The sequence below is a fragment of the Xylona heveae genome (assembly GCF_001619985.1).
Source record: "Xylona heveae TC161 unplaced genomic scaffold L228scaffold_6, whole genome shotgun sequence".
In the NCBI taxonomy this organism is placed as follows: Eukaryota; Fungi; Ascomycota; class Xylonomycetes; order Xylonales; family Xylonaceae; genus Xylona; species Xylona heveae.
In genome coordinates, this window is record NW_017264198.1 from 491,197 (window position 1) to 514,888 (window position 23,692).

Consider the following 23,692-nt stretch of genomic DNA (forward strand, 5'->3'; position numbering starts at 1 on the left):
CTGTAACCTGTAACCTGTAACCTGTAACCTGTAGCCGTAAGCCGTAAGTTGTACATATGTGATGCGCATGAGTCATGAGGGCCCCGCAGGCTCCAGCCACTTTAGTAGCAGGAGAAATAATAAAGAAGTAAAAAGAGAGAAAAATAAATAAGTAAAAACGGAGAAATAAAAAGGAGTCAAAACTGAGGAAAATAAAGAAGTAAATAATGGAGAAATATAAACAAGTAAAAAACAAACAAACATAAAGAAGTAAAAAAATAAAATAAAATAAAGCTTGATTCAAAGTTGAATAGTTACATTGTAGGTATGTAATGATCAATTAATGGTTGGGGTACTTGGTGACACAGTAATATCTTATATATCAAGTATTGTACTATACTATTGTATGGGTATATATATACCTTATGTACAATACCGCATTGAATTGAATTACATTGCGTTGCATGTAGTCATGCATCATGATGAATATGATGCATGAACATGATACAGTTAGGGTAGAAGAAAGGGCATGCGTGATAATGGAAAGAGTGATATGAATTATATATGTAGGAGAGAGACAGACGCAATAAGGAAAAAAGAAATGGTACGAAATAAAGGACGAAATAAAGGACAAAATAAAGGAATAAGAATAACACCGATTAGACAAATGAAAAGGAAAAAGTATATAGATGACGGAGAGACGGAGATATAAACAGGTGACGAAGAGTGGGAACATAAACAGGCAAACAAAATGAACATGAACAGGCAAAAATGAATATTATACTCAAAAAATGACAAGACAGAAACGTGAGTAACATGAAAGCTATAATGACAATTGCGTACTATCTATTGCATACTGTATACTGTCATTCCGGGCTAGCAAAGCTTACTCAACGCTGACAGAATAGTATACTGGGGCGGCTACAAATGCTCAATGGGCTCTTCGGGCAACAACTCGACCCTCGTGGCGCTCGGATGGCCGAGCCAGCGCTTCATTGGTGGTTCGACGATATCGTTAAACACAAAGGTGCCGTAGACGAGCAGGGCAAAGCCGACGACTTGCAGCCACTTGAACGTTTCCCAGCCGAGGCCGAGCGAAACGACCCAGATGAACAGCGTGCGGCAGGTGTCAATGGTGGAGCGCGAGGTGGCGCTGACGGTGCGCGTCACCGACAAGCCGAAAAAGTTGAAGCCCCTATTCCGGTGATAGTATATTTTAGTATTATAATTTTCCCGTATTGTACGTATTATTTACGGCGGTAGAAGTGAGGGGAATAGGAAAGAAAAGAGAGGTCGGGACGTACCCAATGCTAATCATAATCAAGATGCTGGAAACGGCAATGGCACGGTTATGCGTCATTTGTCGCCAGCCTTCCTTGACATCAAAATAGCCATAGCGGCCAGCCGACGTGCGGCCAACGGCAAAATACAGTATGATCATGCCGAGAATGGTCACGACGAAGCCAAACAGGCCCTCCCAGGCAACGACCTTGAGCGGCTCCAGCGCATAGTTTTCGAGAATCCATTCCTCGGACACAAACTGCGTGGCGGTAAAGATTTGCGCGCCCGCAATGAGCAGCACGCCAATCACAGCGCGCACCGCCTCGGGCGTACGCACAGTAGCGTCAACCTCGGACGCTGCACGGCGGATCAAGAAGAGACTGGCCTGTGCAAGGCTATCCGTGTCCTCGGGCAGTCCGAGTGAACTTCCGCCGCTTTCCTTGACATTGTTCGCGATCCAGCCAGCCAGACCGACGAGCGCGACGCCTGCAACAACTACAAAGAGAGCCAGCCATTGGTATAAATGCAGTTTGCGCCGAAGGAACAGAACGCTAAACAGCCCGACAAACAGAACCAAGGCGCCGCGAGTCATTTGGTAGATGCTTGCCACGACAAACAACAGGCCCACGTTCATGAGCGTTGTGGCCGCAATGTCGCAGCATGCGGGGAGCGCAAGCAAAACTATCCGTAGCCCGCGAAGAGGGACGCGGCCTTCCTCGTCAGTACCATCGTCAGCGTCGTCAGCCAACGCTGCCTCTGAATTTCCCTGGTCATCACCTGTCACCACCCGTGTGTCGTCGGACTCGGGCGAGTCAGCGGATGCGGCGCCTACGGGCTGGTAGCCCCGACTGGCGGAGGCCTTGGAGGCAAAGTGTTTGTAGACTGTCGAAGCGCCGATCAGGAGCCAGCAGCCCATTTCACCGACAAACATTTGCGCTCTGTGTAGTCAGTCAGTCAGCCAGGAAACTCCTTCTTTCAGTTCAACTTTTGAGATACACGTACGTCTGTAGGATAGGCTGTTCAAAGTATCGTCGCCTATTGGGATCCGACGAGTGGCAGTGTCTGACGCATTGCATATCCTAAACAGTCAGTAAGGACCACGGCAAGAGAAGATCAAGTCTGGTAATATACCTGGTATTTGCTCAACAATGTATTGCAGACACCAGTCAACAGCATCATCCCCACTAGGAACGGTATGAGTGCGCGGATCGTCATTGTAGCGTTTGTATTCTGAAGTGCAAAGCTCCCGAAAGTCGTATCGGTTGGAGATTCAAATAAGCGTCTCTTGGGGTCGTTAGGTAGTTACAGTGTTTCCTCCGTATTGATATGTGTAGTTCAGCGGTATCACTATCTGATCCAAAATCCAAAACCCCAAAATCTAAGCTTGCATCATCATTCGCATAGATCGTCCTCAGCTTCAACAACGATAATTCTAGGTTCGCAGTAACAGTATGATTACGGTGTAAGAGCTCAGACTCTCATAACGTATAACGGCCGTGGCTAGAAAATTCAATCTATATCAACCAAAGATACGGTGCAAAAACACCACGAAAGAAGATCAAGTCTCTGCGTAGATGAGTTGAGAGTTTGGAGTGAGTGACACTTATGCGGTGTCAGCTCCGGCTGGCTGTTGTTGGGTTCCGAGGGAGGAGAGCTCCGATAAAGAGACTCCACCTATCCGGGCTCACTATTGGTAATTCAGTTAGTTATACGGATAACTCCCTTTGTATTAGCACCCACCTGACCTTTTTGCTTGAACAAGGGAAAGACGGGCACTAATTAAGCTATTGATGGGCTAAATTAGGTCTAGTCTCCAATCCTACAGGGGGCACCTACAACCTTAACCAGCACGCCATTAAAGCACAACCACCAAGTCACAAGCCGCAAGGTGGCTTGGGTTCTCTGGTGTCCGAAGCAGACTTTTTTTGGCAGCCCCTGTGGCCGGATATGGCCTGTGCCTCATGATGCCCATGCGCTCACCTGCGCTGTACTATCGACAAGCTGCCATCATGGAAGACAACAAAATAGTTACGAAAGATGTAATAGGATAAGAGATGTGCATACATCGACATGTTTAATGATTGAACTGGTAAAAAAATCAATCTACTCGCAAGTTTCAAAAGCAGTTGATATAGACATGATCTCATTGTAATCTAAGACTCTAAGCCACAAAGGCGATGTGAATAAGAGAAGAGCAAACGGCTGTACTTGAAGGTCGCCACATATCTGCGAATGATGATAACGACAAGGTGGACCAAAGACGACAAAATGTGGACAAAACTACATGGGGAATAAAGTTTTGAGCCCAACAAAAAAAAAAAAAGCATAGTCAACGAACATGCCGCCTCCCATACTGAAATCAATAATGAAAAAGGACAACAGGAAAAAGAAGAGACCGCATGGACGAGCGGCAGGGCGCCAGACACCATAGTTACGCCAAAGACCGGGAATTAACCCAGTCTCAGTCCCAAACCAAACCAATCTTTTCCACCGAGAATTTTCGTGACATGGTATATCTGTTGAAAAGAACAGCAAAGGGGAAAAAAGGGCAAGGTCAATTAAAACCAATCAGTTCATCGCCGCCCATTTCCAGCATACGGAAAAGAAGAAAGAAAATAAAGAGAGAAAATTCCCCACAAGGCACAACGCCAGAAATGATCAAGGGGGAAAAACGCAGCAAAAGAAGAAAAAAATATGAAAAAGAAAGCAGACAGCCACTCATGCATTCATAATTAATAAGTCACGGCGAAGAGGTTCGGGTCAAACCCAGATCCCTTGGCCCAGCCATTGGCTGGATTGTCCACGAGTCCCGACTTGGCTCCAAACGTCGTGTCCCAGTCAAGATCGAAAATATCCCCGCTAGGATCCATTCCCAAACTCTCCATGTCATTCGACAAGCCGCCGTCGGGGAGGTCAAACGGGTTCCAGTTCAAGTCAGCACTGCTGTTGATCTTGATTTGCAAATCGTCATTTTCAGAAATGTCGCTGCTCTTGCTGCTTTCATTGTCTTTGCTTGACGGCGTAAATGCTGGCGTCGAGGATCGCAAATTATCGTAAGAGCAGATACTCTGAAGACTGTCAAGGTCTTCAAAGTATTGAATGAGCTTCTCGGGGGCAAGCTGGCTATCGGCCCAAGCAGAAGCAATAATTGGTGACTTTCCAGTTGCACCAACCGTTGCAGTACGAGGTGACTCAGCCTTTGGTTCGGGGACCTTGCCAGTTTTGCTCAACATCGCCTTCATGCCCGAAGCCCCAGAACCAGGAGTCTTGGCGTTTGTCAATTGAGGAGTCTTGAGAGGATTGGACGCCGGGGACGCAGACTTGATCCGGCTCGGTGCAAGGCCATTGACTGCAGGTGTACCCCCCGAGCCGACCGGAGTTGCGCCGCCTTCAACCTTGGCTTTCGGTGTTTGTCCCGATTTAGATGCGGCCGCTTGCATCTTCTGGGAAGCCTCCACAGAGGCCGCCGCCGCAGCTTTCTCGGTAATAGGCGATGGCTTTCGTGTTCCGTCCTTTTCAAGGCCAATCGCCTCAGCCAGACTTTCAAGTACATACGAGACTGGGTCGTCAATATGCGATTCCTTGGCTTCGTGCGCATCAGACGTATGCTTGGCCAGTTCAAGGCGTGAGGAGAAGCCCTTGCCGTGGAATTCGCAGGTCGGTACAGGGCACTGAAAAGCAGGCGCCGTTGGCATGGCCGCCTTATCTGCCAACTGTTGCTTCTTGCTTTCGGGAGAGCCTGCCTTGACCAGCTGGGGAGAAGTTGTGGATCCCGGAGTGGTCTGAACTGCAGTCGGAGTGGACACGTTACTAGCTTGATTACCCTTTCGTCGTTTGGCCGGCGGGAACTTGAGTTTATCAGGTGTGAGTTCGGTTGGGCCGTATGCCTGCGGGACGCCATGTGGAGAGGCAGCGCCCAGAGGGAACGGAGGCTGTGTGGTGGTCGGCGCCGCAGGTGGACGATTGGAGTTGTTCGACTGCTTCGAGACTGACGCACGACGAGCCATCTCCAAAGCCTGCTGCTGTTGCTGCAGATTAGCAGCATTAAGTTGAGGTGTAGGTGCCTCTGTGGTCGGTGCCGGAATGTCTGCCGCCGTGGGGCCTGCCGGTTGCTGAGCTGGTCCACGATTCTGGCCGGCGGGACCGCCGGCGGCGGCGGCTGCCATCTGCTTCTGCTGCACCATCTTGGCCATGTTGTTACAGTACCGTCTCAGTTTCATGACCAAGTTGTCGAGTTGATCTTGCGTGATGCTGAGATCCTCGCGCACATGATACTCCTTGCCTTGCACCGAATATTGTTGCACTAAAATCAGCCGCTAGTCCCAACCGTTAGCATATCTCAATAGAAGAGGGTTGGTGGGTGGTGGGGAAATCATAAAAAATGGTGAAGCTCCCTTACCGTGGCGATCAAATCTCTCATCATGTCCTCTTGGCCGATCATACGGAAGAAAGCAGGAAGCGTCTGTTCTAGCCTATGCAACATGTCCCGCGATTCGCGCAGCTTTTGCATCATTGCGTCCTTGACCGGCGGCGGAAGCGGAAGCGGTGGACCGCGAGGATGGCTTTGAAGCACCTCTGACACAATTTGACGAAGACGAGCATCCTTTTTGGCCGCTTCTTGTCGTTGTTGCTGGGACTTGTCCATAGGTGTAGGCTGACCGGCGTTCGTTGGTGGGTTCGCCATCTGAGCCGCTCTAGCACGCATTTGCGCCTCAAGTTGAGCTCGTCGTTGAGGCGGCATCTTGGCAAGCATCTCCGGAGTAATCTTTGGCATAGCGGCCGGTAACGCTGGCTGCATTGGCATAACGTTTGGATTCGGCACCTCGACAACATCATCACTACTGGGCCGCTTGACACCTTTCTGAGCTGCCTGCACAGGACTGGGAGCACTGGCGCGGCCCTGCTGGGCCTGGCGACCACCTCGAGTGGCGGCCGCCTGGTTGCGCGCTGCCTTCACCTCTGCCGGCGTCGGCGGTTGCTGAAGTTGCGGGCGAGGGACCTGTGGAATTGCGGGAGCTTTGGCGGCGGCGGCGGCGGCGGCTTGATTCGCTTGCTGCTGTTGCGTCTGTTGGGCAGCGACTGCCGCTTGCTGCGCAGCCTGCTGAACTGCCATCGGCTGCGGTGCCCCGCCAGCCTTGGCAGCTTGAGCGCTGAGAAAGGCCCGTAACTTTGTCTGTACAAGTAGCCGTTTGACATCCTCATCGCTGGCTCCCTTGAGTCGGTCACCGACCTTGAGTCGGACTTCTTGAATCTCCTGCACGGTGGGTTCAGGAATCGGAGGCATTCCGGGCGGGAGCCGCATCTGGCCCATGCCCATTTGTGATACTGAAGGAACCATGGGTGCCGGAGGGGCCGCAGCAGGGGGCGCCGAGGCCGGCTGAAACTGGCCCGGTAAGGCATTGGCTGCTTGTTGTGCCATTTGGCGCTGATTGAGTTGATGCCAGTGCATGCTCTGGAGGCCCTTGAGGGTCTCAAGCCCACGTGCCGGCAGCGTTTCTGGATTACGTGCCACCCACTCCTTGAGCTGACCCCATGTCTTGACAGTGTCTGGTACTTGCGATTCACCATTGGCCCCCTTGAGTATCACTCTGGGAAACGGCTTAGCGTCCATTTCCCGAACACGCTCGGGCGTCATGAGTTGCATAGCCTGCTGTTGCGCGTTTGCAGCCTGCTGCTGGCGCTGCAGCTGTTGTTGGCGTATGATCATCTGCTGCTGTGCGGTCAATTGGGGCTGTTGGGACACCGGCTGACCAGGCATCTGGCCGGGCACCTGCTGAGGCGCAGACAGCTGTCGTTGTTGCATATTCAATGCCTGATTGCCAAGCAACTGATTATTCATCACCGGTTGTCCAGGCATACTTGCTTGAGGGAACATGGGCTGACTTGCACCCGGCATCATTGCTTGTTGTGGCATCATACCGGGTTGTCCTGGCGGCCGGGAAGCTTGTTGCTGCGGCTGTGGCTGCTGTCCAGCTGCAGCTGCCGCGGCCGCGCGCTGTTGTTCTTGCCACTTGTTCAGCAAAGCGCGAACTTGATCATCAGAGAGATTGGCCAGCTGTTGCCTCACTGCGGGCGGCATATTGGGCGGCAGCTGAGGTCTTCCCATGGGCGCTGCTCCAAGGCCATTCTGGGCGGCGCGTTGCTGTTGCACCTGTTGTTGCAGCTGTTGAGCGAATTGCGGGTTCATTTGGGGATTAAGATTAGGTGTCACTTGCTGGCGCTGCTGTGGGGTACCTTGGTTCGGTTGCCCTTGCGCTGGAGGTCCCAATGGACGGTTGAGCATGGACATTGCTGGACTTTGTTGTGGTGCGCGCTGACCGAGGTTGGTATTGATACCGCCCGGTTGGCCTTTGAGTGCCATTTGCTGAGCCTGCGCTTGTGCCTGTGCCTGGGCGTTAGCCCGGGCCTGAGCCTGCGCCTGTTGTGCATTCAGAAGTTGCTGCTGCTGCTGCTGCTGTTGTTGTTGTTGTTGTTGTTGTTGTTGCTGAAGCTGCTGTTGCTGCATCATTGGAGTTGGGGTCTGCATCGGCCTAGGTACATTCACTTGTCCCGGCTGGGCTTGCTGAGCCTGCTGCGGCTGCGGCTGCTGCTGCTGCTGCTGCTGCATCGGTGCCTGGCCGGGTGCACCGCCAGGGTGAGCCATACTGCGGCCGTTACTTGCGGGCACCACCAACTGACCAGCCTCCTGGGAGCGCATGGCATTGGTTTGCTGGTCGAGAAAATTCTCGACGCTGCCGAGAAACGAATCAAAGTTTGGATTGCCGGCTGGCGCCGCGCCAGCAGCGGCGGTCTGTTGACCTTGATTATCCAATGTCGTCGTTGTCGGAGGCGCAGCCGATCTCTGTTGCGGCATCATGCCCGCCATACCCGCCATGTTCTGACCTTGCTGTTTGGCTGCCAGTTGAGCGGCCTGCATCTTGGCCTTACTCATACGAAACTGACGAATTGCCTGATTCCGAAAAAAGTAGTGGAGTGGGTCGATATTCTGACGAGCAAGCATCTGCCTTTGCTCCTGCGGAAGATTTTGCAGACCGGCCTTGATCCTCTCTAATTCTTCACGAGGAGTATTTTGAGCCATGTTGCGGGCAAGCAAGGTAATTTGCGCAGTCTCCTGTGGGGTAAAAGGCTCGGGTGCGCCCATGGGTGGCGCGGCGGGCGTCGGTTGCTGTTGCATGCCGGGTGCAAACTGCTGGAGAGGTTGTTGGACTGTCGGCGGCACGGCGGCGGGCTGTGATGGAGCCGCGGCCTGAGGCTGCGGCGTTGTCTGCTGGGGAACTTGAGGGGCCTGGGGCATCTGGAGGCTGGAGTCGTCCAATCCGACGCCAAACGGATTCTGAGGCTGAGGCACGCCAAGGTTGGGCATTTGCATTTGAGGTTGCAGCTGAGAAAAGGCCTGCTGGAAGTTGTTTGGCCCAGGACGAGCCATACCAGCAGGCAGCGCGCCTTGTTGCGTCATGGCCATTTGAGCATTTGGATTTCCTTGCGCTTGCTGCGCCATGGCGATCTGTCGTTGACGGGCTTCTTTGATCTGGCCAAGCTTCTCCCTGCATTTTGCTTCGTAGGTCGGCTGCAGGTCGCGTCAGTGAATGTATCGATGAGGTAAGTCGAAGGGAAACAAGAAAAAAAAAAAGGAAAAGCAAAGTCGTCGAGAGAAAACGGCAGGAGCGGCTCACCTTGTCGTTGGCTTCCTGAAAGGATCGTGTCTCGTATCGAATGGCCATATCAATTACATCTCGCGTCTCTATCGACTGCCTCATCAGTCGCAGCGACGAAATTCTAGACACACAGAGGAGCTCAGGTCAGCCTCGCACGCTCATGAATATAGGATGGATGTTACTGTGCTCGCTCCCATCCCTCGATCCACTATTACACATAAACACCCCCTCACCGGGGGGGGGAAAAAGGGCAAGGAAACGAGGCGGATGCGACCCACAATTGGTATACCCATTTTGCTCGTTCGTCAACCCCAACTGCTGTTTGCCACCCGGGCGGATACTGTTGTCGTCGTAAGACGTTTAAGATATAAATGTAGACTTGGTTGGGTCCATTGCGAGGTTGTTGCCCAGCACCGGCGACGCCGGCGGCAGCAGAATTGGGAAATCCTGCCGGATTCATTTCGACGTGTGGTGAGAAGAAGAGGTCGCCTCTGCCAACGGCGCCGCCCGTCTATAATTGTCGAGAAGCTTGGTCAACGGGCGTGCCACGGCAGGCAGGTCACAATAGCCGTCACTTGGCCGACTCAATGTCGTTGAGAAGCAACACGGCCAGCAAGGTCTGTAGGAGGAAAGCAGGCTGAGACAAGGTCAAAGGACGGACGGTGGTCAATCGGTGGGCGGGTTCACAAATTTTCTGTCTTCGAATTTGTCACTGCTCGGACGTCGTGACTGACAAGATGAAAAGAGGAGGACGAAAGAGGAGGCAAGGCTCGAGGCCAGAGTCGTGGTGTTTCGAAGTTGCTGGCCTCGTTCCAGGCAGACTTTTGCTGCTTGCCGGGGGGGGGGGGCCCGGAGAGGCAGGAGGGCGGTCAGGGACCGGGAAAATCCATGCGCGGATGATGGGAGCTGGGGATGCAGATAATCCAGGATGGCTGAGCCCCACCAGACACAGAGACAGGCAGGACAGTTGCACTGCGACAGCTGTTGCGCTACAATGCACAGCACCGTCGGGCACGGCAAAGAAAAACGGTGCTGGTGGTGGTGGTGATGTTGCTGGTGGAAGGGCGCCGGAAAGAGAGGCGAAGAAGCAAACAGCAAGAGTCCAGAGGAGAGGCCGTCAGACAGGAAGGGCTGCAACGACGGCGGATAAAAACTGAAGAAGAGGGAGAGACGAATGGCCGCGAGAAGAAAGAAGAGAGAAAGAGAGGTGTTTCTTCTTGATACTGAGTGGATGTGAGAGGCAGGTGGGCGCCTGATCGGCGAGGGTCAGCCGTCAGTGTGTGAGGCGGACCAAGCGACCGGGGGCCCGTTCAGTAATAGTTAGAGAATAGTGGGAGCGTAACTAGGCCAGGGTGTGTCTATGTGTGTGTGTCTGCGTGTCTCTATCACATAACTCTAGCTGTGTATCTACCTCTACCTACCTGTCTTCCTAGCTAAGGTACTTCACTACCTTCCTACCCTATGACTGTATTGTCGACCGTTACTCTTTCTACTCTCTACTCTTTCTCTTTCTCTCTCCCAATCATTGAGGCATGTGTTTCTCACATTGACTACTTCTCGTGAAGAGAGGGGAAGGAAAAAAAGGTACTACAGAAAGTGATGGCTGAGTGGTGGTTGTGGTAGCTACTTGACCAGCAACCTAAACTTGGCCTAGGCAGGGAAATAGTCGCTCTAGAGGCAAAATCGGTCCAGGCAATAATGGCGATTGGGGGGCAAGGAGGGGAACGTGGCTGTCGCGGGAACCAAATAGAAGAACCAACGCACCCGCCGGAACCCACACACCATTTTAACTCCCCCCGTTTTGGGCTTGTCGACCTTGTCCATCGGTGCGATGGGTCGACCCTTGGGCCACACCCTTCTTCCTCCATCTGCCATTACTCTCAATCTCGCAAAAAAAAAAAAAAAAAAAACACAGGCTCGCATTCATACAACACAAAGTGTTACCCAGTCCCTTTTCGGTAGAGAAAATTATTGAATGGAAGAAAAAAGAAAAGGGAGCTCGGCTCTTTGTAATGAATTGTCGAAAAAGGCCATCTCAAGTCATGTATGGGGGTTACGAAGGGGGTGAAATGAGAAGTGTGGGGGTTGCGGTTTTGATAAGTAGAACGCAGTACAGTGGTAAGTGGCTTTCGCTCGACTTAAATCAGGAATCAGGTGTTTCCAGGTAATTGCTGGCGCAGGCACAGGAAGAAGAGGAGGATAGCGATGATGACGGTGGATTAAGAAAGAAGATATTGAATATTGTTGATTGCTGCTTCTGCTTCTGCTTCTGCTCCTGCTCCTGCTCCTGCTGTGCACGGCGAAGTTATGCCGACGGCTTCAAAATGACAAGATGAAGCCGTAGGACCAAGTATACATTGTGTCAAACATAGTAGCAATGGGGCTGAGGTTCATTTCGTATCTCACCATCTCGTACCATAAAGGCTTGCTGCGTATCTACCTACCTACCTTTACCGGGGAATGTAAACGCCAGGCGGGTGCATGCACGAGATTGCCTATGGGGGATCCTACCTGTTTTTGACTACCTTTGGGGTCCATCATTGCGTGATTATTATTAGCCTTGAAAGGACAAGCATCAATACCTCTCGACGAACCGCATCGAAAGATAACCATCTATATTGTCTGCTACGGGCAACAAGCATGGCGGTGTGACCACAATCAAGACTCGTGCTTGAATTGCAAAAGATGTGTCCTGTGGTGTCGAGAATGAGTGGTAGAGAATGAATTCAATGAAAAGGGTCGGGACCAGGGGGACGATGTGTGATGACAACCTCGAGGCAACAGGGATTATTACTGCAAGAAGGGAAAAATGAGGAAGAAGGAGAGAGAGAGCAGGGAGAGTGGTGAGGGTCGCGGCATCGATTAAGGTACGAAGCAGTAGCTTCTCCCGGGCCCCACTTCCCTCCCCTTCACCACAAACATATCACTGTACTAATATCCTAACGGTAACTCAGGTAATATCTGCTATCATCTTAACAGCATGCCTAGCATTAGCATACCTCATCTGCTCGGAGCCATGGCATACTGATGAATACTTTGATTTGCCAGTTATGCAGCACACCTTTGACAGTGTTTCAGCGACAAGAAATCACTGATACCTTGCGATCGTAGTAGCCCTGCCGTATATATCTCTTGGCGCTCCCGATACACGACGGGTGTGAGAAGCCACGATGAATGGGGGTGTAGTTGTCGTGCGACCCATGCAGAAACCGATTGGGGGGTCCCCTTTGGCTTTTCCTCCCCATCGGCCATGTCAAGCCCAACAAGCAAGCAGAAAGACCCAAAAGAGGGTCTCATGGCTTGGATGAATTGGGTTTGGCTTTTGGCTTTGAGGCGTCGCGGCGTCTGGACCAAACGAGGGAGCGAAATCTCCCCTGTCCATGTCCCCGAATCGATTGTCTCGCAAGGGTCTTTCTTCTCTCTTTTCCCTTCTCGCCTGTCTTGTACGAAGTAATCCCAAGGTATTTCAATATTGTACTCTCTATTGTACTGTACCTCTGGAACCAGTACTAGATCAATGATGGTTGCAGTACTTGTACTTTCTCAGTGGTCGCTGCTGCACTAGGTAGACATGAAGTACCTGCCATGGTAGATGTTTTCTCCTTATTGTTCTGTTTGCGCATTTTGTTTCCTCTTTGTTGTCTCTTCCCCTTCTGATATTGAGCTAAGTTACTCTCCAACTGATTCACTTTTCTTTCTCTTATTTTGCCCCTAGATTTTCTTCAGCTCCCAAAATCGGTCCGTTTTCTGACACGGAATGGCGGCTCCCCTGCGTTTCAGACGGACAATTTATATATTGCAAGGCTAAGCTGCGATGGATATACCCTGACACACGTCAAACATGCCCCTGCCATCGGTGTTGACTCCCATGAAACCTCACTGAAGAGATTATTTCTTTTCCTTTTGCCCTACGGTATTGTCGGATCTTTTCTTTGTTCTTCCTCTGTTTTTATTTTGCCGTTATGATCAAAGTCGTTGTCTCTTTTGCACTCTTGAACTCGGCAATTGGCTGCTCGGTTAATAATCCCGTTACTAGCAGTGCTCGTCTCGAGCTTCCCTTTTGAGCACAATCTACTCAAAATTGCCGTCACTCGCACGCTTCATCTCTCTTATCGAAATATTTCCATTCTGCATGCCACTTCTGTGAAGGGACACTGACGAGAGTCCACCACTGTCGCCACCTCCTTCAATTCTAGCAACACAGTTAAAGATTGTGCTGGCCCTTTTCTGACCTTCTTCGGGCGTCGGTCTCGTCTTGTCTTGTCTTGGTTCCCCTTCGCTCCACCGTGGCGCCTTCAGCCATTTCGACCACGGTCAGGGACCACGTGGTGCTGCCGCTATCCCAGACGCTGCGGCCGTATCTGTCCGACATCACTTCCTCTCTACAACAAGCCTGCCTCTACTTGCCGCCTCCATTGAGACAGAACCGCCTGATCACGCTGATCACGAACTCGCCCTGGTTGCGCGAGATCGACCCTGAACCTCTCATTGCTCCCTTGGGATTGGCTCTGATCCTGACCGTTGTTGTGCCCATCATAATGTCCATGGGTGGCTGGGGCCGATCGCTCTCGAACTTGGGGGGACGCTTTTCTTCGTCTCTGGGACGTCCCTGGACTTCTAATGCACCTCCACAAGTTACCGACGACGACTTCTCCTACATCACTGCCGAAGACCTAGAATCACCAAAGCGCACCTATGATCCACAAGATGCTCCTCGCCAGCGTCGTACTGATGTGGGCCCCGATATTCTTGTGTTGAAACATCGTGGCGTGGCCTACCCGATGCATTTCCCCGGATACAGCATCGATGATGGCACCCTGAACAATGGTGCTCTTCGCGAGCGCGCTGCTCTTGAGTTGGCCATTGACGATCCACGACGCATCAAGCTGCTCTACAAGGGAAGAAATCTCAAGGATGATCACACACGATGCGTCGATGAAGGACTAAAACTGAATTCGGAGATTCTGGCGGTGGTCTCAGATCCGCTGGAGCCGACCGTCGACGGCGAATCGGAGAGTGGTGATGAGGCGCCCGTTCAGGACGGCGAAAATGGCTCCGCAGCAGGAAAACGTAAGCGCATCCGGAATAAGAAGAAGAAGGGCAAGAAGTCTGCTGGCGCTACGGGTGGTGCATCTTCGACTACCACCGCGCCGGCGCCACCGGCCTCTTCGCAACCACCACCACAGCCTGCTGTACGCAAGCCAACCACGCCACTCGAAAAGCTCGAGGATATCTCGTCGGCACTGCATGCCCAGTATGTGCCCATGTGTCAAGCATTCATTGCCAGTCCTCCTACCGAGCCGGCAAAGCTCGAGTTTGAGCACAAGCGTCTCAGTGAAACCCTCTTGGCCCAGGTCCTGTTGAAGCTGGATGGCGTCGAGACGGAAGGAAATCCTGAGCTGCGGCAGCGGCGCAAAGATCTTGTCCGCGAGACGCAGGCCGTTCTCGCCAGCATTGATGAAGTCATGCACTAGATTTTAGATTAATTGAATGATCTTTGGACGGGTGCCTTTTTTTTTTATTTTCTACTCTATCATCTGGTTGAAGTCCCGTTGCTTTTGAAATTATACAGGCTCGGTTCTTGTTCGCTTGTCTGTCTGTCATTTCCATGATGTCTCGTCCTTTTTCCTTTCCCATGCTCCCAAGCCATGTTTGTTGCAGGCTGTTATCATCATCTGTGGAGTTTTGCATGTGCATTCATCTGCATTAGTAGGTGTTGGGAGCATCTGCCCGCCTGAACCTTTACCGCAGCCGAGACGTGAAGATTTTTAGACTGTGACTTTTCGAGATGTATGAATGACTTGTGGGATTACGCATTGACGATATGCATGGTTCATATATTGTTGCATGGACAGATGGTCATCGGGAGAGCACAGATTGGAGTTTTTGGTATTTTCGTTTGACGGATAAAATCTTCTAGATGGGCTGCTGTTCTGAGATTGCACATGTTGCTTTGGGCAATGTGGGGGAACGATAGATTGTCCTTTTGAGTTATGTGCATTGATATTCTCAATTACCTATGTTTGTGCTCTGGAACTCTTCACTAATGTTTGCCATTCCTCTTTATTGTTTCAATGTTTCTGGAACATTGTTCAATAAAATTATACATAATTTTGTGAAATGTAGGCACATACCAAGAATATTTCATACACTAATTTTTTTGTATTCTGACTTTGATAATTCAAAGCTCAAATTAGAACTACAGCAAATAATCTAGTCCCATTTCGACCAGTGGACTACGGAGGTATATCGGAGTATGCGTCTGAAACATGGTAGTAATGAAGTTTATGAGCCAAACTGTAATGTCCAAGTTCCAAAGGCTGTCAACGGCACGCAATTGCCCAACACACACGAGACACGCATTATTATCGAGACCTACCTAGACTGTTCACGCGTTGTTGTGGGTGGATCCATGATAACTCCTTCTGACGCGGAGGAGTTGGAAACAATGGAGCGGAGCGGGGCGGAGGGGCGGAAGGATCCGACAACGCCTCGTGCCACACTATTATGAGGTTCGCGGCTCTCGCTTCGCTTTCGTCTCGCAGAATAGGCCAATCCAGTTGAATTATTTCCAAAGGATATGGGGCGCCAGATAGCGCCCAAAATGACATTTGGACGGGGGGAGACCCTGACGAAGAAGAACGGGTTTAGTTTCTTTCTCTTTTTGGTGACAATTTCATACCGACGCGTTTGACAGGTTACCCTACGCACAGCACGTCGTTCCCTCATAATTGCAGAAGACGTGTGCGTGTGTCAGTCTAACCTACAGGTATCCTCGTACCTACATTCGTTCGTTTAGCTCGTTTATTCCACAACACTGGCGTGCACGATACACGATACACGACCATACACGAGCACGCTCCACCAACAACAACTCGTCCAACCTCCCCCCACGTCTCCTTCGTTGGCTGTCGTGTCTTGGACTTATCCGACGCGAGGTCTGGTCAATCTAACACTCTCCTTCTTGTGTTTTGCCTACCACTTCCAGGAAACACGAATTAGGAAATCATCTCAGCTTCTTCTCTGTGACAAGCTGCTTGTTTGTTTGTGGCTGAGGCATTGGCATTGAACGTGATCATACCTGAGCTTTTCCACGTTCTCTTTTCCAACTCGTCTTACTTGACTGGGCATTTGTTTGTTTGATCAACTTTGTCTGCATTTGCATTTGCTAGAAAATAGCATCCTTCCTGCAAACACGGCATCTGCTTGGCGTGCATACATTCGCGCTGGATATTGCATTCTGCTCGCGTGCTTTGCTGTCTACTCTCTAGACTGACAGCGTACTCTGAGAGACCACATTTGATCCAAATTGCTGTATCGGCATCAATTGATTCCAGCATTGCAATACTCTGTGATTCTGGTCCAGGATAACCCCAGTTTCAACACTCCCTTGGACTGGCAGAGTGGCTTTTACGCGTGTGTATTAGCCAATTGACATTGCTGCGGAAATATTCATCCAACGCCTGACGGCTATTTTTCCTTTTTCCCGATTTACGAATCGACAACCGCGAAAGAACCGTCGGTCACCTTACTATATCGCGTCTCTCGATCCCTCATTCGTCATGGCTACAACACCCAGCAAGACAGGCAGACGCGTCCTTGGTGACATCTCTGTCAATACACCTTCGAAATTACAAACGATTCGTACCGCCGAGAAGGGAGGGGCATCACTCGCTGAAAGGGAGAATTATGCTACAGAGTCGAGCGTGTTGGGCGCGAAGAATATGGGGCACACGTCGAAACAATTGCTGTTCGCACCTGGGAAGGATGGGAGCACTATTGGCAAGAAGCGAAGCATTCATGAGGTAGAGGGCATCGAGCAATGGTCTGAACCGCGTGAGGCGCCATTGTCAGAATTGACGCGGTCAAGACTGAGCGAAGAACGCGTCACTTTGCAAAGACAAGAGTCGCGCGAGAATTCGCAAATTGCTCAGACACAACAAACAAACGAGCAACCATTGGATCAAGCCCAGCTCAATGATGAGCGAGTTTGCTCTGAAGACTCGACTGTACGCTGAGTACTCTTATTGGTGTTGTTATGATGAGTTTATACTGATGGATGGGGTACTAGCCAAAGCAAACGACGCCAGCACCAACTACAGAACATCTTGCACCCAATTCAGTTCCCTCAAACAATGATGCTTCAACGACATCAACTCCCCCACACAACCATGCGACGCCGCAATATCACCCGAACGGTCCGGAGTCTGTAACGCAGGATTCGTTTTCGTCGGTCATCGACTATAGCCCACCCGACACGAGTATCACTGAGCAGCGGCAGCAGCAACAGTCTACTGAGTCCGCTCAATCTGTTCCCAGCGTCGCATCTGTACGTTTTCTATTCCCCCCTTTGTCTCTTTCCACATATCCTCTCTCTCAATGAATAAATGACTAACAACATCTTCACAGCCCGCTGAAGCCTTGAAACTGCGACTACGAGTAGCCATGTTCAAGGTCCAGACCAACCAAACCAACGTCCCCCTCTCAGAGCTTCAGGTCACTCCCCGCACGATGGCTGCCCTCCTCACCGCCCGAAAGGCAATGAAGCAGTCTACTTCATCATCTTCCTCTTCTTCTGCCATTACAGAGACACCTCAGACTCAAACTCAGACTAAGAACACGCCCTCTCTTCAACCATCTCCCGACTTTGCCACCGGCTCAGCGCTCCGTCGTCAGACCACAACGACACTTGCATCTGCACCTGCACCTGCATCCGAGATACCATCCTCACCTCCTGCCTCAACGGCCAGTAACGAAGCTGAGGCCGAAGCCGAGGCCGATTCCGAGGACAGGTCCAACGACCAGCAAGAAGAATATCGCACGCCCGTTGCCAAGAGGCAGCGAACGCCCAGTGGTGCCGGAGCCGAACAGCTCAGCAGTCCACCAGATAGCCAAGAGAGAAGAAGAGGAGGAGGAGACGGAGGAGGCCGAGGTGACCAAGATCGGGACCTGGATTATGATGCTCACCTGACCAGTAGCGTCGTAAGAGGAAGGGCCGCTACGGGTTTACTCGACCTCATGACCATGGGATGATGCATGACTACGGGATAGATGTTCTGTCAATGCCTCCTCTTTTTTTTTTTCTCCTCCTTGACACTGTTTTCTTTTTTTCTTTTCCTTCACGCTATCTTCTTGTCCTTTCTTCACGATGAACCTGTGTTTACTCGTTCCAATACACTAGCTCGCATCCAACGTCCTCCGCACACTAAAAACGAGCTTGATTTCTATGGGTCAATATTATGCAAGAGATGGGCTTATCATGTCAAATTTCCATCTATCTTCTTTCCTATTTCACAAGATCTTTTTGATTTTCCATTTCGAGGAAAAAGAAATGATACCGCTGGTCATCTTGACGCTTGGCTTTGCTTTCTTGAGATTTATCTCTTGACTTTTTTTTTTTTCCTTTTCTCAGTTCCATCCCTTGACCTCTTTCTATCTAAACTGTGTTACTCGGCTCGATCCGATTCGATTCGATTCGATCCGCTTGACCTTGGGCGTTTTAATTGCATTTGGACTGGCGCATTAGGCATAATCTCTCTTATTCTTTCTTTTTTCTAAATTTAGACTGATGATAAGATCCTTGTACTATTATTTCACGCTTACTTTACCATTAAGTCTATTACTCTCTTGATTTATCCATTTTACTTCTACTTTCGTGATCTTCACTTTCATCTTCGAGTTGTAATTTTGTGTCACTGTCATGCATGTTCCCACTTCACTTATTGCGAGTCTACTTGTGTCGTGCGTATTCGGCCGTCGATCCCTTTTTCTCTTTTGCTTTGGTATCTCGTGCTCATACCTCTCAAAGACTCTTGAGGCAAAAGTTGTAACTTGGACAGTGGACATCATCGTCGTCGTCATCAACAACATCATCAACAACATCATTAGCATCGACATCGTCTTTGTCTTCCATATAACGCATCCTGTTTTCCTCTGTTTCGCTTGAACCTACTCCATGTCTGGACATGAAAGTGGCAGTGTGGCAGAACATTGTAGAGTACCAGAGCGATACTACATTGTGCCAGCATTTCATCATTCCGTTTTTTCTTCTTCTTTCATGGTTCTGCCATTTACGACAAGTTACTCGTCCAATGTACGATATGTTAATGAAACTCAATATGACACCAAATTAGAAAGGGGAGAAAAACCATTTCAGCAGAATGTAGACGCAGGTCCGCAGATCACACAGGTCCACGGGTGCAGTATTCAGTAGATGCAATTTGGCTAAGTACAGTGGAATTGGATGAGTCCATTACTTCTGATTTGAATTGAATGTGCTTTACACGATAGTATCATGGTCATTTGTGTCCATGGAAAGGTTTATGCCTGGTTCTGCTGCAAAGTATCATGAAAGCCATCTTCGCCTAAACGTCATGTCTGCTTTCTGCAAGGCGTTATGAAACCTTTCAGGCGAGGGTTAGGGCCTCATGGAATCTCCATTTCTGTATCACAAGGGTTTGGTATTCCAGGGCCGGCTAGATCTCAAAATGAATACCATCGAGCAGTCAAGCAGCGAGTCCGTCCTCTGGTTAGAGATAGCAAGCCGGAACTACTCTCTTAGTAGAGCGGGGAAGGTGATACAAAAGCGCGAACCGGGGTTCTTAGTTTGCAGGTTGACAAAATGATAGACACCTTCTTGGATCAGCTTGATGTGCCTGGACTAACTTGGCTCGAGATCGTCCTTATGCTCATTTTCCGTGCCATTCGCTTCGCCATCCGCTTCGCCATCCGCTTCGCCATCCGTTCTTCAATTTGATCCAGCGTTTCATAATCTCTGTAACGAGGTCGGTCCTCGTCGTCATCTTCTGATGGCTTTGCACCGCGAGCGAGCAATTCCTCCTCAATCATTTCGAAGTGTTCCTTAATCCAGTTTTCCCACGTATTCTTAATAACTTTTTCTTCAAATAACTTGTACAGCCGTCGTACTTCGCCTAGAATACTTCTGCGCCCACTGGCTCGTAGATTGACATCAGCACCAGCTTCTATTAAGACTTCGGCGACTTCCCACTGGCGATTTGCTATTGCTTGTTGAAGTGCAGTCCCATAATCTTCGTCAATTTCATTGATGTCAGCCCCGGCCTGCAGTAAAAGCCCCAAGTTTGTAGGCTTTATACGGTGACATTCGCATGAGGCTAGCGCTTGAAGGACTGTCCCATATTTTCCTGCAATCATGTGAACATCCGCACCGTTTTCTAACAGAAGCTTGATGATACGTCCATGGTCCCAGTAGGCAGCTGCATGAAGTGCGGTCCCAAATTCTCCGGCTATCCTGTTGATATCGGCACCAGCTTCCAAAAGAATTTGAACAGCCTCGAAATTTATATCTGCTGCGGCTGAGCAGAGTGCAGTGCCTTTGTCAGCGTGACATGCATTGACGTCAAAGCCCTGACCTAAAAGATTGATCAGACAAGACGTGCTGAAGCGTGGTGGAAGCAATAATCCATATGATCGGATAAGGCTAAAGTTGGCACCGGCTTCAATGAAGATTTGTATGGCTTCCAAAAAATTGAAGCTTATAGCTTCTTCAATGATTGGAGAGGTTATTGGAGCACCCTTCCTAGTCAAGAACCTTACGAAAGTAGCATTGCACTTTTGAACTGCCAGTTTCAGAAGGCTTTCACCTCTTGAATTCGCAAGATTCGAACTTGAATATTGTTCCATCAAGAAAGATACATCTTCTCTGTTTCTGACTAGCCAGATCTCTGCCAACTGGTCGATCAATTTCGGTTCAGCTTTGTCCTGAATTGCGATCTCCATAAGCGTACGGCCCTTCTCCGAAAATTGATATTCAAATCTTTCAACATATTGCAATGCTTCTTTAAGCACCTCGTTGCCAATTCTCGTCCTCGCAGATCGGAAGAGCTCCACCTTTAGGCGCCAGTCTTTTTGCGAAGAGAATGCGCTTCCCAATAGGATTTCGCAGATACTCTCGTGACTCTTATTCGGTATTGTGGCGCCTCTTTCAAGTAGGAGCTGTACTGATTTGAAGCTGGCGTATCGCGTCGCTACCTCAAGCGGATAATAAAATGAGCTTTCGTACCTCGGATTCAATCGGCTGCTCAAATTAACATCCGCTCCTGCGTGGAGCAGGTTTTCGATAGCCTCGTCATCGCCAAGTCTGCACGCAAATAATAAAGGACTAATATATTCTTGATTTTTCTGGTCTTTTCGTCCGTCGGGATCATCGCCTCGTTGAAGTAGAAGTCGAAAAAAGCGAGGAAGTCGAAAATATATCGCGGAGGTAAGAGGAGAGGAGAGCCATATAGAAGTGTAACATACTTCCAAACTACACATTGTCCAATCCATATCGAGAAAAGTCATTATCAGGTGATCCAGCTGTGACGGCTTGTTTTCGCTGTAGTTGACCATGTAGAAAGTCCAAGATGTTATAGAATGGATAAAGAACGAACAATCTGATGCAAAACCATAGATACCAACTTCCCCGAGCTTATGTATCATGTAAATAATACAAGTTTTCGTCATCGCTTTGTATGCTTCTTTTTCCTGGATGCTGTAACGTTTCGCTACTGGCAATTTGCGGATACGATCTGATAGCAGAAATTCCTTGACAGAAAAATGCGCCAGTATTAATATTGGAATATGTCTCTGTTCTTCTAGTTTGACCAGACTGGAGCAAATTTCTTTCAATTGCTCATCTCTGAAATACCGTCGTCCCTCATCAATTTGAGGTGTCGAGTCTGCATCAGTAACAAGGATTGCTTGAAGATTTCCAAGAGTCAGGGAGCACTCGGAAAAGCAGAGCCACTGAAGAATTCTGAAAACATCTTTAGAATATTCTTCCGGGATACTATTCAAGATACGAGCATATGTCTCATCCAAGTCTTTGGGCAAGGAGTGCAGTGCCTTGTTGATTTGGTTGATATTTCTACACCTTCGAAGGGTATCTAGCTGGCATGCTACCCAGCGGAACCTGGCAGTGTATCAGTCCCAAGGGGCGATATCTAAGCAGCAAGGGGGATCCGTACATGCCATTGGCCTTTTCCATTAGAGTTCGCCGAATCTCCAATTTAGAGTTCTTTGGAAAATCCTTCATCTCCTGGTCAGACTCGAGTTGCTGAGAGACATATATTTCAATGTCAGCATCTACATCATCATTTTGAATAGACAACTGCAAGTTCGCCCGCAGTCCTAGAGTATCTTTGATATCCTGGAGATGTCGGCTTGTGATGATGATGTGTAATCCTTGGACATCCCAATTGCTCGTTTCCACTAACGTATTCAAAACCTCCTTCCTATTTGTACATTCATCAAGAGCATCAATGACAATAAAGCAATTATCAAGCTTTGTCACAACCTTTTTGAAAATCTCAGCCGCTTTTCCCGAAGAGAGCCGTTGGCCACCGCTTTGGCAATGTATAGATAAAAGAATGTTTAAGACATCCTTTGATTGGCGGCAAAGTTGAAGCAATATTGAAAGAATCATTTTCCCCCAATCTTGTTTTTCTCTTTCATTGAAGTCAAAATAGAAATAGGCCATAAGTACCGTGGAACTCGAAGCGATTTTTGTAAGATCCTCAATGATCGTCGAGGACAAGATGGTCTTTCCGCATCCCGCCATACCATGCAGCCAGAGGACAGAGTTATGGTTTGTTTTCCAGTCTCTGTATTCCATACTTTGAAGAAACCACGTACCCGTTGTAGGCTGCCACCTCTTTCGAGCGGCCTCGTGATTGAAGGAAGGATCCGGAGCATTGAGCCACTGAATGATTACTTTCCATCCATCCTCATGCTGAAATGATGCAAAGTCCGTTTCCAGTTTTGCCATGCTCTGGCTGGTGGCTGCCACTGCCGTGTCCACCGCAGTCAATCTGCAATTTGTATCCTGCGCCAACAACCTGAATAAAAATCAGCACTAGTTAAGCTCTCCAGCTATCCTAGAGGGGAGCCCCTTACGTATTATCGACCGTCAAAGCCAAATTCAAGTTCTCTTTCAGTCGCCGGATCTTTTCGAGTCTAGCCTTAATTTCTTTCTCTTTGAAAGGCCATACGAGAGCTTTGGCTGTAGATTTCCAGCTAGTACCTGGTTCCAATCGCGACTTCAAAGATTCTAGCAAATCTTTGCATTTTCCAAGGGATCCGTCGGGTGTACTCATTTCTTCAAGTAGTGGCATCGAAAAGTGGGCCTGAGAACTTGCATGTGCTTGTGCTACCTTGAGCAGCTGTTTGAGAACATTATCCAAGTCACCGAGCTCGTCGATAAGCTCCATCGGCCCTTTAAACCCATCTCGAACACCCGTTACATAGTTGTAGCTGAGCTGTGTGACTGCTCCAGTAATTTGCAGAACTGCAATTATGCTTGAAACACCGCTGAGGGGGTCCATGGATGTCACTGAGCTGTAGATGGAAAAGCAATCAAACTGTTCACGGAGTCATGGTTAAGAGATAGCAAAGGATCAAGGTTATCAGGTATTCACAGTGAGGCTGAGCATCGAGGAACATGCTCGATGCTCAGCCTTGTTCCTGGCCAAGTTGGTCACCGCAAAGGTATGCAGCGGCTTGTTCCAGATGATGGTCTGCGAATCCCAATGATTGGTGGTAATTTGCAATGCATAGTTGCAAGGGTATAAGAGGGTACATCATGTGTATTAAGACAGACAAAATGTATAGTCAATTGTAGAATTTGCTCTTTGAAGTTATCGAAATCTTGATGATATTCAGGTGTATGAAATGGTCAGTTATCATTCAAGGACAACAATAAATCGATTAGCAAAAAGGGCAAATGAGAGAGTGAGTGAGACCATAGAAGGGAATGGTTA

The 23,692-nt window shown here is 49.5% G+C and overlaps 7 protein-coding genes across 7 annotated transcripts; 3 read left to right on the plus strand and 4 right to left on the minus strand.

The window, feature by feature from the left end:
• Positions 1-221: 221 nt before the first annotated feature.
• Positions 222-810, minus strand: L228DRAFT_146922 (hypothetical protein). The gene has a single exon (XM_018329233.1). The coding sequence runs from the start codon at positions 713-715 to the stop codon at positions 374-376; it is 342 nt and encodes a 113-aa protein (XP_018187683.1). The 5' UTR covers positions 716-810; the 3' UTR covers positions 222-373.
• On the minus strand, positions 631-2,909 carry L228DRAFT_230483 (hypothetical protein). Its single transcript, XM_018330537.1, has 4 exons — positions 2,392-2,909; positions 2,263-2,339; positions 1,284-2,198; positions 631-1,174 (listed from the first exon to the last, which is right to left on the minus strand). Exons 1-4 carry the CDS (start codon positions 2,473-2,475, stop codon positions 901-903), a joined length of 1,350 nt encoding a protein of 449 aa, XP_018187684.1. The 5' UTR covers positions 2,476-2,909; the 3' UTR covers positions 631-900.
• Positions 2,910-3,297: 388 nt separating this feature from the next.
• L228DRAFT_146947 (hypothetical protein) lies at positions 3,298-3,840 on the minus strand. Its single transcript, XM_018329235.1, has one exon. The coding sequence runs from the start codon at positions 3,687-3,689 to the stop codon at positions 3,414-3,416; it is 276 nt and encodes a 91-aa protein (XP_018187685.1). The 5' UTR covers positions 3,690-3,840; the 3' UTR covers positions 3,298-3,413.
• A 152-nt stretch (positions 3,841-3,992) lies between these two features.
• On the minus strand, positions 3,993-9,375 carry L228DRAFT_239139 (hypothetical protein; the record flags this gene model as incomplete). Its single annotated transcript, XM_018331115.1, has 4 exons — positions 3,993-5,576; positions 5,660-8,827; positions 8,934-9,036; positions 9,194-9,375. 4 exons carry the CDS (start codon positions 9,373-9,375, stop codon positions 3,993-3,995), a joined length of 5,037 nt encoding a protein of 1,678 aa, XP_018187686.1.
• Positions 9,376-13,453: 4,078 nt separating this feature from the next.
• L228DRAFT_268622 (hypothetical protein) lies at positions 13,454-14,389 on the plus strand (the record flags this gene model as incomplete). The annotated part of the gene is made up of 1 exon (XM_018335170.1): positions 13,454-14,389. The coding sequence occupies one exon, from the start codon at positions 13,454-13,456 to the stop codon at positions 14,387-14,389; it is 936 nt and encodes a 311-aa protein (XP_018187687.1).
• A 1,977-nt stretch (positions 14,390-16,366) lies between these two features.
• Positions 16,367-17,632, plus strand: L228DRAFT_147018 (hypothetical protein). The gene is made up of 2 exons (XM_018329237.1): positions 16,367-16,924; positions 16,987-17,632. The coding sequence occupies exons 1-2, from the start codon at positions 16,478-16,480 to the stop codon at positions 17,296-17,298; spliced, it is 759 nt and encodes a 252-aa protein (XP_018187688.1). The 5' UTR covers positions 16,367-16,477; the 3' UTR covers positions 17,299-17,632.
• Positions 17,147-18,225, plus strand: L228DRAFT_147003 (hypothetical protein). Its single transcript, XM_018329236.1, has one exon. The coding sequence runs from the start codon at positions 17,361-17,363 to the stop codon at positions 17,946-17,948; it is 588 nt and encodes a 195-aa protein (XP_018187689.1). The 5' UTR covers positions 17,147-17,360; the 3' UTR covers positions 17,949-18,225.
• Positions 18,226-23,692: the final 5,467 nt, after the last annotated feature.

Bases quoted from the DNA above. Each gene is read 5' to 3' on its own strand.
- L228DRAFT_146922 (XM_018329233.1), bottom strand. From the start codon at position 715: ATGTTCCCACTCTTCGTCACCTGTTTATATCTCCGTCTCTCCGTCATC.
- L228DRAFT_230483 (XM_018330537.1), bottom strand. From the start codon at position 2,475: ATGACGATCCGCGCACTCATACCGTTCCTAGTGGGGATGATGCTGTTG. The intron at 2,199-2,262 runs GTACGTGTATCT...CTGACTACACAG, and splicing joins GAACAGCCTATCCTACAGAC to AGCGCAAATGTTTGTCGGTG. The intron at 1,175-1,283 runs GTACGTCCCGAC...TCACCGGAATAG, and splicing joins TTGATTATGATTAGCATTGG to GGGCTTCAACTTTTTCGGCT.
- L228DRAFT_146947 (XM_018329235.1), bottom strand. From the start codon at position 3,689: ATGGTGTCTGGCGCCCTGCCGCTCGTCCATGCGGTCTCTTCTTTTTCC.
- L228DRAFT_147018 (XM_018329237.1), top strand. From the start codon at position 16,478: ATGGCTACAACACCCAGCAAGACAGGCAGACGCGTCCTTGGTGACATC. The intron at 16,925-16,986 runs GTACGCTGAGTA...ATGGGGTACTAG, and splicing joins TTTGCTCTGAAGACTCGACT to CCAAAGCAAACGACGCCAGC.
- L228DRAFT_147003 (XM_018329236.1), top strand. From the start codon at position 17,361: ATGTTCAAGGTCCAGACCAACCAAACCAACGTCCCCCTCTCAGAGCTT.